Here is a 12,969-nt window from a genome sequence, read left to right as displayed (position 1 = left end):
TTTTTGCCAAGGCTTTCCACAAACTGCTGTCCTCTTGTTCTTAGCCTCCCCAGGACAAGTGCAAGGCCCTTAGTTCAACCCCCAGTAATAGTACACACACAACAAAAGCCCCTTTAAAAAAAAAACAAAACTCTGGCCGGGCGCTGGTGGCTCACACCTGTAATCCTAGCTACTCAGGAGGCTGAGATCTGAGGATCGCGGTTCAAAGCCAGCCCGGGCAGGAAAAACCGTGAGACTCCTATCTCCAATAAACCACCAGAAAACTGGAAGTGGCGCTGTAGCTCAAGTGGTAGAGCGCTCGCCTTTTGCTGAAGAGCTGAGGGACAGCGCCCAGGCCCAGAGTTCAAGCCCCACGACCAACAAAAAAAACAAAACTCTGAACTTACAAAGAGTTATAGTTTTTGTTACTATTGCTGCTTATAAATGTTTTAAAATAGGAAACAAAAAATAGGTAATGTTGATTCAAAAACATTCTTTTTTTCCCTAGTGTGTATCCAACATATGATTTTGCCTGTCCTATAGTTGACAGTATTGAAGGTGTTACACATGCCCTGAGAACAACAGAGTACCATGACAGAGATGAGCAGTTCTACTGGATTATTGAAGCTTTAGGGATAAGAAAACCATATATCTGGGAATATAGTCGCCTAAATCTCAACAACACAGTGCTGTCCAAAAGAAAACTCACATGGTTTGTCGACGAAGGACTAGTAGATGGATGGTATGTTTCATATTACCTAGAATTGACAAAGAAGTATTTGTATCTGATTTTTTTCTTTAATATAGATATAATTATTCATTTCATATATGTAAAATTTTTATATCTGATTTTTCATGTAACTCAGTGGTGGTTCAGGGGACTGGGAAGGTGGCTCAGCATGCATGAGGCCCTGCGTTCGAGTCCTTAGCACCACATAAACAGAAAAAGCTGGAAGTCACGCTGTGGCTCAAGTGGTAGAGCACTGGCCTTGAGCTGAAGAGCTAAGGGACAGCGCCCAAGCCCAGAGTTCAAGCCTCACACTCAACAACAATAAAAAAATGGTGGTTCAATAGATGGGCCTGTGGGTCTATATAGAAATCCTGGTTTAGACATCATTTCACTTAGTGCCTTATTGTTCCTCCCCAACCCTACCTTGTTTTAATGTTGTCAGCATGGAATACTCACTGTAGAACATGCATGGCACATGAGCATGAAAATCACACGAGATCACATTCTTTGCAAAGTTCATCATTTAACAGAAAAGTGTATATAACTCTGGTATTTCATAGCTCTAGTACCATTCTCCACACTCTGTTATGGCCAAAATACTCTTGAGATAAACATTTAAGCGCTCTCGGTCTTGATGTGTTGAGGACTAATTGCCCAAAGGATTTTGCCTCTAGAAAGAATATAAAAGTTTCTGTGGCATGTTAATAACCTAAATGATATTTTTATAAGAAAGATGAGTGTAAAAATGAAAGATTGTATAGTCACGTATCTATAAATGAAACCTATTCATGTTGATTATCATGCTCATAAATCTAAGAGAACTGATTTACCAGAACTAATACAAATTATAATTTATTACTCATTAGATGTCTTTTATTTTCTGCATCTACACATTTTAAAACTCCTCCTTGGTATTTAACAGTTTTCATATTTCCCAGGGATGACCCTCGATTTCCTACAGTCCGTGGTGTTTTGAGAAGAGGAATGACAGTTGAAGGACTGAAACAGTTTATTGCTGCTCAAGTGAGTTGATTTCTTTCCTAGGTTCTCTTTTAATTTGTAGGTATGTCTGTTAATATCCTTTTAGTTGTTATTATTTCTGTTATTCCTATTTCTTGTGTGCCTATGATTCAAGGATAGAGTTAGGATTTGTGTACAGTAGTATTTGGGCTTGAACTTAGGGGTCTTGTACTCTTGCTTCACTTTCAATTTTTTTGCCAGTCATGGGGCTTAAACTGTAGGCCTGGGTGCTGTCCCTGAGCTCTTCACCTCAAGGTGAGCGCTCTACCACTTGAGCCACAGCGCCACTTCTTGTTTTCTGGTGGTTAATTAATTGGAGATAAGAGTCTCACAGACTTTCCTGCTGGGGCTGGCTTTGAACCATGATCCTCATATCTCAGCCTTCTGAGTAGCTAAGATTACAGGCGTGAGCTGCCGGCGCCCAGTGAGGGTTAGCTTTTTATAATAGTGGAAAATTTAGATTGTCCTAAACTCCTAACCTAACATTGAAGAATTTTTATCCAGTAAAAAGTATGACTGAACTTTGACAATAAATGGTTAAGTATAACAAATCAGTTTGCATGCAACAAGTTTTAAATTTCAGTTGAACTAAATGTATAAGTATTTACTGAGTTTTTATTTTTCTAAAACTGTTTGATTTGAAACAAAGTATTTACTACTTCTAGTCTTAAAATATTTTTATTATTATTGTTCTAGGGCTCCTCACGTTCTGTTGTGAACATGGAGTGGGACAAGATCTGGGCATTTAACAAAAAGGTACAGAGGTCATTCTCAGTTCACTCTGTCACTCTTGACTTTGGAATAATACACACGTAGAAATCATTAGTGTCCTGTGGCAGAGAAAAATTTTGGAAGAATATTAATCATTTTGCAATCTTCCAGGAAAATGGAATGTTTTCCTTTTAAAAATGGCTAAAGAGCCATTATACCAACAAGTAAACAATAATTGAAACAAACTTGGATGTATGGGAAATGGTCATTGTTTTTTCCTTTAACCTTTTGTGAACACTCTGCATTTCATTTTTCTGCTTTCAAGCTGCGAGCTCTCTGTAAGAAGGTATTACTTAATGCTTGTATTCGCCTTACTTTAAGCATAGCTTCTTAGCCTATTACATGTTATCATCGAGTGAAGCACAATCACATTTATATAAAAGTCTTATTTATGTAAACATGTTGGGAATACATTAATCCAGCTTTATAAAGTGTGTCCTCTACTTGATGGCAAAGGGGAAGACTTGGCTAACTTCATTCTACTGTTCCCTTGTGTGCTGAGAGGACTCAAAGCTTTAAAATTACACTTCATTGGGTTGTGTGGAAGGTTTACTAGTTGCAATTTCTGTGTCTTATTGGATCCAGCTTTAAAAACAAAAGAAAACAAAACTGAAAATCAAATGAGGAATCATGCAAATTGATACTGTTATTTACTAACTGGGAGCAGATGCTTAGATACTATAATAAGGCAAATCATTTTTTTTTAAATGCCATGTATTAACTATGGTTTCTGTGATTGTGTGCTATAAATTCTTTATTGGGATTGCTGCTTGATTGTGCTGATGTCTTGCCTCAAGAAATAGTTTGCTTGTCTTGCATGTGTCTTTTTTGTGTTCAGTCAGTTTTTTTGAAAATAAAGGAATTACTAACTGGCTCTTTGTTGCTGCAGTTACTAATAATACATTTAAGATTTGCAGGTAGGCTAGCACTTCCATTAATTTATTAATTATCCACTTTTATAGATTTGTTTTAATAGTTTTACATATATATTTTGTTCAAATATATTAAAAGAATTTCACTGTCAATTCTGTAGATTATGTTGAAGATGAACAGCATTGCCTCATCCACCTTCTGACTTCTGATCCTCTTCTCTTTCCTCCCACATGTAAAATATGTGCTCTTCCACTGAAGTAGAACCCAGTCCATCTCTGCTGTTTCTTCTTCCTGGAGCTTTTCTTGTGCAATTATCTTCTCTTATTCTGTATTTGTTCTTTGGTTCTGTTTTCTGGACATTACTTACCTTCTGCCATTCTGATGAATTTTTCATTCATGTTCTTTTCAAGATTTCTTGTATGAATTTTCAAAATGGCTTCCTATTTATTGTGTTTTCTTCCATTAACAGTCAAGGCCAGTCTCAGGTGTCGGGTTCATTTTAATGTCTGTGTTTGATATGGGAGACTACAAGAGTAAGTGGAGGCTTGAGGAACAAGAATTGGTGATGAGCTGACTGGGCAGGTTGGAGAACTTCCAACCTCCATGTCATTAACTTTTCATCTCTTATAGCAGTTTTCCCAAAGGGAAATTCTTTTAATCACCCCCTTAAACCTGAAGGCCCTGCTGCCAAGGCTTTGGAGCAAATTGGAGAGTGACTGCCGAGGGCTTTCACACTTAGTCTCACCTGTTATTTCCTCCTTGTGTTTGCAGTTCAATACCTTCCCTTTCGGCTCCCTTTGGCTTCTGCTAGACGTGGTATTTCTTGTTCATGGTACTGTTCTTCATGAGGCAGGAAGGAAGCAGTCTCCTGGTTATGGAGTGATATTGGGATGCTTCTATGTTTTTTAGCTTCCAGAATTGAGTGTTAGCTTCTGTTTTGCTAGTCCTTCTGGGTTTGTTTATGGGGATTTAAGAGTCAGTTTGCTTTGTATATCCTGAAATCACAATGATCCTTAATCCTTAAATGTTATCTAATAAAGTATTTTGGTTGAGAGTAAAATTGAATCATTTTGATTACATACTTTTGTTTCTTTTATTGATCTTCCATGACATTTTCCTATATGAAAACTATTCTGTCTACTTCTTTGGTTCAGATCCTTTATTTAGGGTTCTCTTATTACTACTAACTACTACTAGGTTGTTTTCTAATTTTCTTTCTGATGTCTACAGATAATTTTTTTTTTTCCGGTCGTGGGGCCTGAACTCTGGGCCTGGGTGCTGTCCCTCAGCTCTTCAGCTCAAGGCTAGCATTCTACCACTTGAGCCACAGTGCCACTTCCGGCTTTTTTCTTTTTGCTTATGTGGTGCTGAGGAATCGAACCCAGGGCCTCATGCTTGCAAGGCAAGCGCTCTACCACTGAGCCACCTTCCCAGCCCTTTACAGATAAAATTTAAGTGAAGCATCATTAAGGGAGAAGCTAAACCATCTACCTTTAACCTTACTGCTTTTTACTAACAATTTTCAGGGGAAAAAAATTAAGCAGACTCTATTTGAAAATGACCTGAGGGTCTTTACATACTCATTTAGAGAAAAAGCTTTAACATGTTAATTTTCTCCTTGCTTTAACTTAACTTCAAAAATTTAAACTTGTACTCTACCACTTTAGTCACAGCTCCAACTTCCAGCATTTTGGTGGTTAATTTGAGATATAAGTCTCATGGATACTTCTATTGGGATTGGCTTTGAACCAAGATCCTTAGATCTAGGCCTCCTGAATAGCTAGGATTACCAGTGTGAGCCACCAGCTCCTGGCAAAAAAATGTAAACTTATAAGTCTAGACCAAAATGTCACAGATTTAAGGTGTTTACTTCAGAGCTGTTACTTGTCTTTGGTAACTTTTGTAGCTGTATTCATTTTTAAATGTATGTTTCTAAGTAGTAAGGTAATAGTCTTCCCCAGTCCCAGTCTCTTTGCTTTTGCTTGCAGCTACTAGATCAAAGTGTGCAGTCTTTTCTTCCTGCCCCACCAACAAGTAATCTTCCAATGAAAGTATTTGCAGAAAGCACAACAAATAAAACAAACTTGAAGCTGCTGTGGTTGAAGCATGGGAAATCCTCAGGCTCTTTGGAGTAATTTCCAAACAACTGAACCAGAATCTTTGAGACTTGTGTTATTTTTGAGTGAAAAGGACGTAAATCTATTTTATTTATTTATTTATTTATTTATTTATTTTTATTGGTTGTAAAGCTTGAACTCTGGGCCTGAGCGCTTTTCTTCCCAAAAGTCTCACTGTGATCCTCAGATTTCAGCTTCCTGAAGCTTGAACTCTGGGCCTGAGCGCTTTTCTTCCCAAAAGTCTCACTGTGATCCTCAGATTTCAGCTTCCTGAGTAGGTAGGATTAGAGGCGTGAGCCACGGTGCCCGGCTAATCTATTTATAAAATGGTGTTCTACTGTATTACATAGGCTGGTCTCAAACTCCTGGGCTCAAGTAATTCTTCTGCTTTAGCCTCTAGAATAATTAAAGTACAGTGTTTACCACCATAACCACATATAGACTTAAAAGTTTTTAGTCCAAAGTTTCCCAAACTTTTTTGATGTTAGCCATCCTGTTGAATGCTTGTTTGAATTTCCAACTGGAGTCGTGGCACAAGTGGTAGAGCACTTGTTCATTAAATGTAAGACCTAAGTTGAAAGTTCAGTATTGCCAGTGAATAAATTTCCAGACTATACTTAAGACTACTAGAACCACTGTAAGGTTAAGTGGACTGACAGTCTGCATTAATAAATGCCCCAGCTGACATTTTTTGTTAGATGGGAAAACAGCTGCAATGACTTGAGTTAAATTTCCCAGATATTATTGTCTTGTTTTATTTTCTTTAAACTAAATTTTGTCTTACTTTCTTAGATGCTAATCTGAGTTGTTACAAATTAAATCTTTGATCATTCTAGGGTGGTAGAAGCTGAAAAAGGCAGCCCTGAATTAGGATCTTTAAGCCTCAAGGAGAGAATAGTAAACTTAAGACTGAGTAGTGATTTAATATTGTCACAAAGTATAAGCAGACAAGGGGAATTTAATAGCTTTCTAAACTTTGTGGTAATGACTTGAGGATGGCTTTTTTTCTGAGTTCTTAAGAATGCCTATTATACTTTCCTAAAGCAAAATATTACTCCAAAGTAAATGAAAAGGCCAACCCAACAATAGTAGCAATAAAACAATGTAAAACAAATGTAGCCAGGTTTAGTTATATGTACCACTATTTCCTATACCCTTCTAAAGGGGTGGAAATCTATTTATTTTTTTCCCAGATGTTTTATAGAGTATCTGAATTCTGTGATGAATAATCACCATTGGTAAGTTTAATTTGAGCAGAAAAGTGAAAGTGTACTACATTGGCTTCAGAAGGAGACTACTGCTGCTTGAGAGAATCGATTACGATGATGCATTCAATTAATCTTTATTGATTACCTGTATTTCCAGACCTGTATTTCTAGATACTGGGAATAATAGTGTTTCTTGAATATGTATATATACTGAGTATTCATTATCTAAAACGTTTGGAACCATAGCACTTCAGATTTCAGACTTGTAGCTTATGGGTGCCCAACCTTTGTATAAGATGTAGAACAATAGAATTATATTGTTTATGCTTTTATAATCTATGGAATTGCCTTATTATAGTGATCTAATGCTGTACTGCTTTTGATGGTGCCATGTTGCCTAACTGGTTATTAAAAAAAGATACAGAAACAATAGCTATAGTCTTCTTAAAATGGTTTTCTCCAACAATGCAATGTTGTAAATTACATTTACCTATAGGGATTTCTTCTCTCTTAGATTACCAGATATTTGTTTGTTTGTTTTTGGTCAGCCTTGGAACTTGAACTCAGAACTTGGGCAATTGTCCCTAAGCTCTTTTACTCAAGGCTTCACTAGATACCAGATTTAAAGATAATTTTCAACACCTATCAGTAGTTATTCTAGGGAAGGAACTCTAAATCTTTTATGTTGTGTAAGCTTATAACTTTTTTCATTTTCCTGCTTGATGAATATTAGATATGTGAGAACAGATAAACCACAAAGTTTAGTAAGTGCAGTAACAAAGCCAGTTAGTATTTCTGTGCTGTTATTTACTTTTATTTATGACATTTTACAGAATATTTCAGTGTTGTAACATGGGGATGTGTTTGTTGCAGGTTATTGATCCGGTGGCCCCACGGTATGTTGCATTACTAAAGAAAGAAGTGATACCAGTGAATGTCCCAGAAGCCCAGGAGGAGATGAAAGAAGTAGCAAAACACCCAAAGGTCACCTGACAGTTTCACCAACGGTTTTTGTGTTAAAGGACATGGCATGGTTTGGGGATCAATTTCTTTTCATCATCAATTATCAAGACTTGATACCAATTTAAGCAAATCTTTTTGTGGATTTCTTGCCAAGAGATTCATTCTGCTAATAATGTAGAGCACACTATATAAAATGGTTACATTTAATTCATGCTGAAATTTTGTTCAGTAAAGAAAGCATGTTAATATATAAAAATAAATATAAAAAGAATTTATCTCTTCTTGGAGTCATTCTGAGAGATGAAGTACTCTAATTCACATTTTGGCTTTTTTTTTTCTTCCTCCCATAGTACTAGGGTTTGGATGCAGCACTTCACTCTTGCTAGTCTGGTGTTCTGCCACTTGAGCACAACTCTGCCTTTTGCTCATTGGCTAGTGCTCAGCTAGCTCTTTGCTGGTTATTTTGGAGGTAAAATCAGCAAACTTTTCTTCCTGGTCTGGCAGACCATCTGGATTTCAGCCTCCTGAGTAGCTAGGATTATAAGTGTAATTATTTTTTTTTTTTTTGGTGAGGCACAGAGATACACACACATATATGAAGACTAATACTGAAGACTAATACTGACTTCAGAATACAAATGTTCTACAATTACGTTTAACCTTCCTCCCCTGTGCTCCCCAGCTTTTTTTTTTGTTTTGTTTTTTTCCTTTCTGTACTGAGGTTTGAACTCAAAGTTTCAAGCTTGCTAGGCTGGTGCTCTGTTAGTTGAGCCAATCATCCAACCCAGTTTTTTGCCAGCTGTTTTTTAGATAGGGTCTTTTGAACTTTCCTGCCTGGGCTGGCCTTGCGCTGTGATCCTTCTGTTCTCAACCTTACAAGTAGCTTACTGGCAATGTCTGCTACATTGTTACATTCATTAAGCAATTAGTAAACACGTGCCTTTGAATGATTTTGCATTTAATTAATTATTTATTTACGTAGGGGGTTTTGAGACAGTCTTGCTATGTAACCTAGACTGATCTTGAGCTTGTGATGCCTCTGTCTTAGCTTCTTGAGTTCTGGCATTTTAGAATGTAACAAAGAGAGCATGCTGTTTATTTCTCATCTCTTTCTTCTGCATATAATGTGGGAAGACAGACAATTTACTTGCCTCTCAAAATTTGTCTCCTAAAATGTGATAGATTAAAAATTTCCTGCTCAAGTGGCAATGTGTGGTTGAAAATAACTGAGAAAGTAAAAAACAGCCAGTGAAGTAATGAGGGAACAGAATGTGGTTGTAGCTCTGAAATCCATGAATGATTGGTATATACTAGAAGCACTCTTAGGCACAGGCTCCCTACCTCATTTACCTCCAGTACAGTGATCAGATCCATGTCATAACTGGGATTGGAACTAAGGATTTTTTGTCGTAAGGATAGTGTAACTGTTTATCTAACAGGTGTTACTTTTCCAATGCCAAGAAAAGAATTAAAAATACACTTATGTTAAATGGATCTCAAAAAGCATTTCTTCTTGATATAGCAATAGGCTTTTAATGATGTAGTAATACAATGAATAGATGAATTAATGAACCAGAATTGCCTGCTAGGATCAGGCTACAGTAAGCTGTTGCTCCAACTAACATTCCCTCTCTCACTCTTTATAATCAGAATCCCGATGTTGGCTTGAAACCTGTATGGTACGGTCCTAAAGTTTTCATAGAAGGTGCTGACGCAGAGACTTTCTCAGAGGGTGAGATGGTTACATTTATAAATTGGGGCAACATCAACATAACTAAAATATACAAGTAAGAATTTTTTTGTTTTCTAATGAATTTGGAAAAATGTCTTTTATGTTTACTTATTATATATAAATATTGCCTTATTTAGACCTGGACTGAATGTTTTGACGTGTTCTCACTGGTAAATCTGTCTAGACATAAATATTGTAAATTCTGGACACTAACTTTTTTGTATTATATATTCCAGTTTACTAATAAGCTATTTGGATATATTTTGTGATATTAAAATTATTTTATCCAAATGTAAAACATAGTTTTAAGGGACTTTGGAGACCTTTAACAAAATGTTTTGTACATAAATGCCTGATGGGATGCTTCTTTTGAGATTTTAATTCAGATTTATAATGCTTAATGTATTAAGCATCAAAGTAATTTTAGATTTATATCAGATATGTATGGATTGTCTAGTGGATTATTGGTATCTTAACAGCAGAGAATGCTTTTTTCATCTAAATTGCTAATAAATGTCTGATATAAATTAGAAACTCAAGTTTGATTTAAATTTTTTTCTGAAGAAAACTTATTTAATAAAAATAATTTTAAAATTAAAATAATCACCATAGAATAATATATATTTGTAGCAGTTAAGCTTAATTTAATATTTCTCAATCTTAAATCTAGAAATGAAGATGGAAAAGTTGTATCTCTTGATGCAAAATTGAATTTGGAAAACAAAGACTACAAGAAAACAACTAAGATTACATGGCTTGCTGAGACATCGCATGCACTTCCTACTCCAGCTATCTGTGTCGCTTATGAGCACTTGATCACAAAGCCTGTACTGGGAAAAGATGAGGACTTTAAGCAGTATGTCAACAAGAACAGTAAGGTAACCTTCTATACTTATCTCTTTCTGTTATAGAAACTTAACATTTTTAAAGTTGATTGTAATTGTTGTGGTTTCTCAGGTAAGATGGAAAAATCTCTACAAAATTGTATGTCAATTAAAAAGAAAAAAACACAGGTGTGGTGTTATGTGTCTGTAATCCTCAGCGCTTATGAAGCGGAGGCAGGTGGTTTTTTTGTTTGTTTGTTTTGTCAGTCGTGGGGTCTGAACTCTGGGCCTGGGCACTGTCCCTCAGCTCTTCAGCTCAAGGCTAGCACTCTACCACTTGAGTCACAGCACCACTTCTGGCTTTTTCTGCTTATGTGGTGCTGAGGAATTGAACCCAGAGCCTCATGCATGCAAGGCAAGCACTCTACCACTGAGCCACCTTCCCAGCCCCAGTAAAGTTTTTAACGTTTATTAAAAATAGGAATATTTGGGCTGGGAAGGTGGCTCAGTGGTAGAGCCCTTGCCTTGCATGCTCGAGGCCCTGGATTCGATTCCTCAGCACCACATAAGCAAAAAGAAAAAAGCCATAAGTGGCGCTGTGGCTTAAAGTGGTAGAGCGCTAGCCTTGAGCTGAAGAGCTGAGGGACAGCGCCCAGGCCCAGGGACAGCGTCCACGACCGGACCCAAAAAAAAAGGAATATTTGAGCAACTACAAAACTTGATTGTGTTTCAGAGTTTTCTAGTGTTCTTGTTTGAAAAAGTATAATCTTGTATCATCTTTATAGCGTGAAGAACTAATGTTAGGGGATCCATGCCTTAAGGATTTGAAAAAAGGAGACATTATTCAGCTCCAGAGAAGAGGATTCTTCATATGTGATCAGCCTTATGAACCTGTAAGGTAAATATTTGTATCTATTTTATGTGTGTTTCGTTGGAGAGCCAGTCCAGAATTCCATACATGAAAGGCAAGCATTCTGCCACCAAGCTCCCCAGCTCCAAGGAGTGGCTTTTAATTTTATTTATTTTTTGGTCCTGAGGCTTGAATTTAGGTCCTTGAGCTTTGTTACTCTGTCTCTTGAACCATAGCTCCACTTCTGACTTATTGGCAGCTAAATGTCTCATACACTTTTCTGCCTGGGCTTTGAGCCATACTCCTCAGATCTCAGCTTCCTGAGTAGTTAGGATTGCAGGTGTGAGCCACCGGCACCCGGCTCATGTATAATGCACTTATAATCATGGACCCCCCCTCCCAGAAATTTCATTTTAGTTGTTGTTTTAGATATTTTATTCAAATCAACTTTTTGGCCTTTTCTTTTTAGCCCACATAGTTGCAAAGAAGCTCCATGCATTTTAATATATATTCCTGATGGACATACAAAGGAAATGCCAACCTCCGGGTCAAAGGAAAAGACCAAAGTAGAAACCACAAAACATGAGGTAAACAGCAGTCTGTCTTTCTTTATGCTTACATTATTCTTTTTTTTTAAATTTTTGATAGAATTTTGGAAGTAGTATTGAACATGAGCCATTAATTCTACTTTTGACTTTCTACATGTCTAGATAACTTCTCCTCTTAAGGAAAGGCCATCTCCTTCTCTGAATAATACGTGTGCTACATCTGAGGATTCCTTGGCCCTTTACAACAGAGTGGCTATTCAAGGAGATACAGTGCGTGAATTAAAAGCCAAGAAAGCAGCAAAGGAAGACATAGATGCAGCGGTTAAACAGCTTTTGGCTCTGAAAGCTGAATATAAAGAAAAAACTGGCCAAGAGTACAAACCTGGAAGTCCTCCAGCTGCAGTAGTACAGAATGTTTCCACATCACCAGCAAGCACTGTGGACAGTAAATCTCTCTATGATAAAGTTGCTGCACAAGGAGAGGTGGTTCGAAAGCTGAAAGCTGAAAAGGCCCCTAAGGTCAGTGTGCTAGAGCTAGTGCAGACCTCACCAGAAGTAAGCACATGAGTTGATGCTTCATAGGATAGTCTAGTCTTCTAAACAGATTGCTTAGAGACCCCACCTGCATGAATATTTTGACCTAATAATCAGCAAATGAAAACATTAAGACTCACAATTAGGGATTTGGTTTTCTGGGAAAGAAACATACAAATTAACTATAACTGTGTAATGTGATCATATGTATGGACTGATGGCAGTAATTGTACTCAGGGGAAAAAGAAACAATTCATAAAGCTCTTAAAATATTCCTAAGGGTTTGTTTAGCCTGCTGGAGAAAACAAATACAGGGAGGAAGGACAGAGGGAGGGGGTGAGAGGCAAAAGGAGTAGGAAAAGAGTTTATAAAGTAGTTAGAAGCCTTTTATAGAAAATAAGTTGAGAGAGAGGCATTTTAAATGTGGAACCATGGTTCTTAAGCTCTATTGTATGTAAGTATCATTGGAGAGCTTGCTAGAATACATGCTGAACATCCACCCCTTTACCTTCCTAGTTATAGGGAAACTAGTAAATAGTGGGTGGAAAAAATGTACAAAAATTGTTTGGTCATGCACATGCTGCTGGCCAAGGAATTGTGCTTTGAGAACTACTAGTGTAAAAACAGATGTGATGGGGCTGGGAAGGTGGCTCAGTGGTAGAGCACTTGCCTTGCATGCCTTAGGCCCTGGGTTCGATTCCTCAGCACCATATAAGCAAAAAGGAAAATGCCAGAAGTGGCGCTGTGGCTCAAGTGGTAGAGTGCTAGCCTTGAGCTGAAGAGCTGAGGGACAGCGCCCAGGCCCAGAGTTCAGGCCCCA

General features: G+C 37.3%; 1 protein-coding gene across 1 annotated transcript in view; it reads left to right on the top strand.

The window, feature by feature from the left end:
• Eprs (glutamyl-prolyl-tRNA synthetase) overlaps positions 1 to 12,969 on the top strand; it is a 72,221-nt gene that overhangs the window by 22,070 nt on the left and 37,182 nt on the right. Inside the window, exons 8-16 of the mRNA XM_013014986.1 lie at positions 488 to 721; positions 1,648 to 1,732; positions 2,426 to 2,485; positions 7,572 to 7,682; positions 9,312 to 9,448; positions 10,064 to 10,271; positions 11,003 to 11,115; positions 11,537 to 11,654; positions 11,778 to 12,134. Coding sequence (XP_012870440.1) covers positions 488 to 721; positions 1,648 to 1,732; positions 2,426 to 2,485; positions 7,572 to 7,682; positions 9,312 to 9,448; positions 10,064 to 10,271; positions 11,003 to 11,115; positions 11,537 to 11,654; positions 11,778 to 12,134 — 1,423 coding nt within the window. The remainder of the gene's footprint in view (positions 1 to 487; positions 722 to 1,647; positions 1,733 to 2,425; positions 2,486 to 7,571; positions 7,683 to 9,311; positions 9,449 to 10,063; positions 10,272 to 11,002; positions 11,116 to 11,536; positions 11,655 to 11,777; positions 12,135 to 12,969) is intronic.

The sequence above is a fragment of the Dipodomys ordii genome, unplaced genomic scaffold (assembly GCF_000151885.1).
Source record: "Dipodomys ordii isolate 6190 unplaced genomic scaffold, Dord_2.0 Scaffold26, whole genome shotgun sequence".
Taxonomy (NCBI): domain Eukaryota; kingdom Metazoa; phylum Chordata; class Mammalia; order Rodentia; family Heteromyidae; genus Dipodomys; species Dipodomys ordii.
This window is presented reverse-complemented; position numbering and strand designations above follow the sequence as displayed.